The sequence below is a fragment of the Corylus avellana genome, chromosome ca9 (genome assembly GCF_901000735.1).
Source record: "Corylus avellana chromosome ca9, CavTom2PMs-1.0".
Classification (NCBI taxonomy): domain Eukaryota; kingdom Viridiplantae; phylum Streptophyta; class Magnoliopsida; order Fagales; family Betulaceae; genus Corylus; species Corylus avellana.
In genome coordinates this window covers 21478838-21486071 of record NC_081549.1, presented here as the reverse complement: position 1 = coordinate 21486071, position 7234 = coordinate 21478838, and the positions used below count along the sequence as shown (strand labels likewise).

The window sequence follows — 7234 nt, the reverse complement described above, 5'->3', positions numbered from 1 at the left end:
AGTAAAATTTAGACAACCTAATTTGAGGAAACCTTATTTCATCTATTTGATTATAAAACTATATATATATATATATATATATATATAGGTGCATATGGTTTTTTTTGGAGTAAATCACCTTCCCACCCATTTAAATTACCAATCATTTTTAAGTTGCCCAATGAACTACAACATGCCACATTTCAATTTTATTAAAACTATCATTCTTTTAAGGTTTTTTTTTTTAAAAAAAAAAAAAAAAAAAAATCATTGAGCAGCCAAACCACCCCCAACACTAAGTGGCAAGTCGAACCACTCCCAAGTGATTTGGGGCATCCAACCTAAACACATATTTTGAGTGACTCAAGCACCCCCTATGTGTATTATGAGTAGCCAATCCACTCCTAATGGTGGTTTGACAACTATCCATAGTTTTTGATTTTTTGTATTATTTATTTGAGGGTCTACGCAGTATGTCTTACTAGTAAGGTATTTGGACCCACAACCGATAAAGTTTTATAAATTGACTTGTAGGAATTATTTAAAACTTAACATCGGAAAGTAAAGTGACATTCCTATATCATTAAAATATATATATATATATATATATACTTTTCGTGTAGTAAGACACATTACTTTTAGAGTTTAGTTTTGTAAGATAATTTTTGGCCAATTAAACATAAAAATACGTAACAAATTTTGATTCCGTTAGCGGAATGACTTTTCCATCGTATTTTTTTTTTTTTTTGCCAAACCACCACTCCAGGGCGCGGAATTATCTCCCAGGCAGTTTAGTTACGGTACGGTCGGGCACACAACATATTTGCCGCGATATAAAAGTCTGTAAAATATGAGCCCAGAATTGCCCCTTATGACAACCCAATAACTGGAAAATGATTGCCAGCTTAATGCCTTAAATCAGACGATAATCCAAAATCACGTGGTCGTTAAGTCATTTTATAAAAATGAAGGAATGAAAACCCTGGAAGAGCTGGTTATCTGGTAAAGCTGAGCTGACGAGTCGTGTTGACCTTCCTTTTTCATTCTTGGAAGTATTTTCGTGCATTGAGAAAAAAAAAAAAAATGGAGGATGGAGCTTCTTCAGGTGGTAGATTCAAGCTCTACGATCACCTGGAATTGCAGGAATTTCAGGACAAGTTTGTGTTCAAAGCCGTTGAATCCCCCGATCAAGGTTTCTCGATCGACCGCCGCGACGGCCACACCCGGCCACTCAATGGTGCATGATTTTTCCGTCTCATATTTCGAATTTGCTTTAGGGCAAGAAGAGTCTCTCATATTCGGACCTAATGCCTTGGCTAATTCTCGCAGGTGATAATGATTCCGAAAGTCCTTCCAAAGTATCTACAATTTATGGGGTGGTTGGAACTATTAGATTGCTAGCAGGTATTTCCTCGACAATATGATTCTTGTTGGTTGTTAAAATGAGAGTTGTGCTCAATTCTTCGTGCTTCGGATTCAGGAATGTATGTGCTTGTGATAACTTCTCGGAAGGACGTCGGGGCTTTTCTTGGTTTTCCGGTTTTTAGAGTTATGTCTATGAAGTTCCTCTGCTGCAATGAGTCTTTGAGGTTTTCAACTTCTCAAGAAGTAAGGTTTTACTCTTTTTTCGGTCTTTAGAAAACGTACCTGCTGTTATATCACCGGTTATCCAAAAGCTTAAATAGTAAATGAGTAATTCATTTAATTAATATTTTCATCCTCCCTTCAGTTGGCCTCTTAATCAGTGAAGTCAACAATTATCAATTATTCTAAAAGTTTAAACCGATATAAAATTGTGAATTTAATCATTTCATTAATATTAATGAAAGTCACGTGTATGTTTCCCTTGAAACGATTCAAATCTGATTACGGGTTCGAACGGAGTGGTAATTGTTAAATCACTGTTTGTTCCAAAAGTTTAATCCAATAGGAAATGATTGATTTAATAATTTAATTAATATTCTAATTCTCCTTTTTATATGTGGGCTGAACACGTAAAATATTTAATTGAAATGGGATGATCTGATGGAGTCAAGATTCTAACTCAAAGCCTTTAGATACTATTTTAACTCACTATCTCAAAAGCTTAAGCTAGGAAACAATTAATTTAATCATTTAATTAATATTCTAACTGCAATAATGTATTTTGTGTAGAAAAGAGATGAGGCTTACTTCAGAACTCTTTTGAAAATGGTGGAATCGACTCCGGGGTTATACTATTCGTACGAGACAGATATAACTTTGAAGTAAATTCTTTTACTTTGTGGCTTGCTCTATTTAACTAGCTCTCAACTATGTATTCAAGACGCATTTGGTTGTGTCAACCAGCTTACAGAGAAGATGCAAGTTAGCAGAAGGATGGATGAATAAACCCATTTGGAAGCAGGTTAGTCAGCATGTCAGGTCTATATTCAGAGATAAACTGTTATCTGAGTATGATTTGTATGTTTTGCATTTAGCAATTGTTATGAATGTTTTATATGATTTTTCTCTTTCTGTTTTTACATAAAAGTTTGAAGCCTTACCACAGCAGCCATTAATGTAGACTCATTGGCTCGAAGCTTAATTGCTAAGTAGTGTGAGTTTTGAAAGATATATAGAAGGTGATGGGAGTCTCATAAATTTAAGGCTCCAAACTCACTTTGAATATATGAAACTATGTCATATTTCACGTAGTCTCTGTGAACAATTCAGATTCTTCTATTTCTCTGCCGTTTCAATTGCTTGTAGATGTCTTTCACCATTTTAAGATTGATCTATGCTTGGTCAGTACTTGCTGAAATTGTTTCTGTTTTTCTATTTGTATTTCAGGCTGACCCTCGATTTGTTTGGAACAGAAATCTTTTGGAGGACCTTATTGAGTCTAAGGTTGGATATTGCTGCTTCTATTCAGTTTTAAGTCTTCCTTTGGTTAGTATCTTTTGGGAGTACTTTTCTTGTTTGGTAAAGCAAGAAATGCTTATTTTTGCTTCAAGGAAGAAAGTATTTTCAAAAGGTTAAAGGAAAGACTATCTAGTCATTTCTTTAGCTAGAATCATTTAAAATTTCTTCTCCCTGATTTGCATTTATCTTTCTGGTTGCAGCTTGATGGTTTCATCATTCCTCTATTACAAGGAAATATCCTGAAGTTTGATACTCCTATTGCTTTTTAGTTAACATCATTCTCTGCCCCTCTCCCTCTCCCTCTCCCTTCTGTTGCTCTTTTGTTATGTGTGTGTGTGTGTGTGTTTCAACACAGCAGGGGCGGAACCACCCATGGCCTTGGGAGCGCAGTAGGCCCCCCAAAACTTTTAAAAATTTAAAAAAATGCCTCTAAATTTTGTGTTTTTCTAATGCGATGGACCCCTCCAAATTTAATTTTTTACCCCTAAATTTATTTTTATTAAGTTTTGCCGCCCCCCCCACCCCCGCGCCTAAATTATAGTTCCGCCCTGCACACACATGTAATGTACGATGAGAGAATCAACTTGAGTAAATTTATTGTTCTATTCCATTCAAAGAACTAGACAGTGTTTTCGTGTGACTGTGGATTAAGCTTCCAGGCCATACAGCTACAAATAAAAAGTTCACTACCCACAATCACGTTAATTTCAAGGAGGTGTACACGGCGTCTCGGTACAACATTGTGGAGATGATTGGTTATTATAATTATTGATTTAATTATCTGTAAGCAGATTTAGAGTTATGAAATTGTTGTATGGTGATACAGGGACAAGGATGTGGAGAAGAGGAGCTAACCTAGAAGGAGATACTGCAAATTTTATTGAAACTGAACAATTGCTTGAGGTTGAAGGTTTCAGGTCCTCGTTATTGCAGGTACGTTTACTGTATCTGATGGGGGTTCAGAAGTAATTGTTTCAATGCATTTTATCTTACAGTTCAATAAGTATAGACTGGTATCTTTACTTTAGTTGCTTCCCGATTCGTTATGCATATTAATCACAAAAAAAGGAATCCACTAAAGAGGCAAAGCTTGTCAATTTCTATATTTCAGATTCGAGGTTCAATTCCACTTCTTTGGGAGCAGATTGTTGATCTGAGCTATAAACCTCAACTTAGGATTATAAACCATGAGCAGACGGTACAGTTTTTACTCTAGGATGGAGTTCTTTCTATGTTGAGCTGTATTATGATGTGTGTCTTATATGTTTGTACATTGGCTTTCTGGTGGTAGTCAAATGTTGTGGAGCGCCATTTTCATGATCTTTTGCAAAGATATGGAGAAACGGTAGCAGTTGACCTAACTGATAAGGTAAGGGTCTCTTCTCTCTATTTTTTCCCTCTAATTCATAAGTCTGGCCTGTGATATCACTTTAATCTAGTAAGCTGTTTGGGAACCTGCAGAATTTGGCTAGAAAAATATATTTCCTCTGAAACTTATTTACATGGGCAAGATTGCTGTATTTATTTATTAGAATGTGCAAAAAAATGGTGGATTCATTTTGGTAGGCTGGTTGTTTGCATATTTGGCTACTCGCATAATTGGATTCCTTAAATGTTTCCTAAGTACACAAGTTTTAAGCTTTTCTATTTAAAACTAATACATAATTTGTAAACTTTACTTTTGTAGCATGGTGATGAGGGCCAATTAAGTGCAGCATTTGCTGCTGAAATGCATAGGCTGCAAGATGTGAGGTGACATTTTACACTTTTATGGTATTTGTTCATTTTGAGTTAACTCTGTCTTGTCAAAATCTAAAAAAGCGTTCCCTGTGGATGCCTACTTTAGCTGTCTTTTATCTTAGTATTTCCTCGGGAACTGAGGTGCTTCAGAGAAAAAAATCAATTATTATAAACTTAACCCTATTTTTCTATAATTTGTTGCAGATATGTGTCATTTGACTTTCATCACTACTGTGGCAACTCAAACTTTGATAACCTAAATGTTCTCTATGATCAAATCTCAGAGGATTTTGAAAAGCAAGGGTAATAAACACATTTGGAATATTACATGTGAACTCTTATTACTATGCCACAATATAGGTATGCTGGCTATCCATAATTCTGTTTTTTAATCATTACTATTCCAGCTGAGCAGATACTTCCTCATAGACGCAGAAGGACACATAGTAGAGGAGCAGAAAGGAGTTATTAGAGTTAACTGCATTGATTGCCTTGATCGAACAAATGTCACCCAGGTTTGCAGAAAATGTATTTATTATAGTTGATTGTAATAGCTTTTTATCCTTGGTATGTCCTTGCCACCTGGTAGGTATATCGTATCTGCAGTGGTTAAGGCAGATATAGATTATGGTACAGAATTTTCTGAGCATCCTCCATGTTTTCTTACAGAATTTTCTGGGTCAGAAGTCATTAAATGTACAGTTGCAGAGGATTGGAGTACTTACTCCTACAGAGTGCATTTCTATGTTCGCCGAAGAATATAGAAAATTTAGAACATGTATGGAACTCTTAATATTACTGGTTCTATCTTCCTTGCCTAGTCGGAATTTGCCTATGAAATTATGTATTTGGTTTCATTCTTAACTTCTTTTCACTGACATTAGTGTGGGCCGAGCAAGGTGATGAGATAAGCCTTGAATATGCTGGGACTCATGCCCTGAAAGGAGACCTGGTTAGGTAAATCTAATTTGAACCTATGATTTTCGAAATTAATGTCAAATTGTTCATGTATATTGTGTAAAATGATCCAAAATGCTGCAGATATGGAAAGCAGACGTTTGCAGGACTAATCAAAGATGGAATGAGTGCTCTTTCAAGATATTATTTGAATAATTTTCATGATGGGGTTCGGCAGGCAAGCTGCATATCTATAATTTTTTTATTATGAAAAATCATACATTTGAATGGAAGGAACCAGTATTGCTAATGTGTTTTTATGAATTCATGTTTGTTTAGGATGCCGTGGATCTTATAAGTGGTCATTATACTGTCAACAGAAATAATCCTTCACCGTTCCAGCTAAATGGATTTGAGTCGCTCTCTGTAAGTAATACTAGTGTCTTTACCTCCGACATATGTTTATTCTCTTACTTCCTGCTATCTGCCATCAAGCAATCAATTCAAACAACCATCAATTGGAAAAAAAAAAGAAAAAAGAAAAAAAAGAAACTGCCATTCAGGATCCTCGTAATTGTACTAGTCATTCACTGACTCATTCGAGTCATTCTTCACAAGGTGATTTTGGTTTACAAAGCTGTCACTGTGCACCTATGATAAGAATTTAATAGTTGGAGTCCAGCTTAGATGGCTTGATTAAATTAGTTCTCAGATGTTTGCAGATGTAAGAAATCCATGTCAATTTATTGAGATGCGGATGATTTTTTATTTTTGAATTGTTTCTAATAACATGTTTTATGGACAAACTGAAAAATTGCAGTATCTCCCAATGGCATCAGCAGCTTTGTTAATTGGCGGTTTGACACTGACATCCTTCACACTTCAACAAGGTATTATTTATTTTCAAGTAATACTAGAAATTACATTTTGATCCCACTATTATTCTACAATGTTGACGGGTCAATTCCAACCAACTCTTGGATTGGTCCTTGTTAAAAAGAAAAGAAAAAATTCTTAGGATTGGTTGGGATTGCCACATCAACATTGTGGGATAGCTATTGAATAAAAATTGATTTATAGCATTACTCCTAATCTTACACTCAAGTTTGTAAATTAATGCAGTGGATTTTTTTTTTTTTGTTTGTTTGGACAGTTTTTCTCTAATCTATTTTGAAAGAAAACTTCGTCCGAAAAAATTCCAATAACCCAATCTAGTAAATTGACATGTGTCCAAAATGCATTTAATTCTCACATGTTCCATTAAAAATACATGTGAGAATCATATACATTTTGAATACAATACTTTAATAGGGGTTCGAGGAATTTTTTCCAAACCAATTTGGAGGAATTTTTTTTTATCATTTTCCCCCAATTTCCTACTTCTATAATATTCATTCGCTAAGAGTTCTAATTTTATTGTTTGCCCTGTAGCTGGGCGAAATGCACAGCAATTTGTGAACTCTGTACTCTGCGCTGGAGTAGCTGCTGGAGTTGCGGCAGTGGTCAAAGCTAATGGAAGGCAGTTCTGTTCTAGGCCTCGATTGTGTGGTCTTCTGTAAATTATCCCTAACTAGTTTATTTTGCGGTTTGAAAAATTGTACACAAATGTATCAGTAGCTTGAGATTGTTTCAAACCTCGTAATTTATTATAAACAACTTTGAATATTTCCGTATTGGATCAGGCGATCTAAATGGATTTGCTTGATGAGATGAGTTGGTGGGTTTGGCCTGCAAG

General features: G+C 35.2%; 1 protein-coding gene across 2 annotated transcripts; it reads left to right on the top strand.

Annotated features, from left to right (window-relative positions):
- Positions 1-899: 899 nt before the first annotated feature.
- Positions 900-7174, top strand: LOC132162013 (phosphoinositide phosphatase SAC8). Of its 2 annotated transcripts, XM_059572258.1 has the most exons (20): positions 904-1216; positions 1309-1383; positions 1460-1587; positions 2134-2225; positions 2308-2365; positions 2791-2847; positions 3063-3096; positions 3514-3594; positions 3689-3795; positions 3974-4060; positions 4154-4231; positions 4550-4614; positions 4807-4905; positions 5018-5117; positions 5272-5380; positions 5487-5559; positions 5644-5737; positions 5839-5925; positions 6320-6389; positions 6931-7174. In XM_059572258.1, the coding sequence occupies exons 1-20, from the start codon at positions 1063-1065 to the stop codon at positions 7056-7058; spliced, it is 1776 nt and encodes a 591-aa protein (XP_059428241.1). In that variant the 5' UTR covers positions 904-1062; the 3' UTR covers positions 7059-7174. The 2 variants fall into 2 exon arrangements, with proteins under 2 accessions (XP_059428242.1, XP_059428241.1); XM_059572259.1 differs by lacking the exon at positions 5839-5925 and having other exon boundaries at positions 900-1216.
- The last annotated feature ends 60 nt before the right edge of the window (positions 7175-7234 follow it).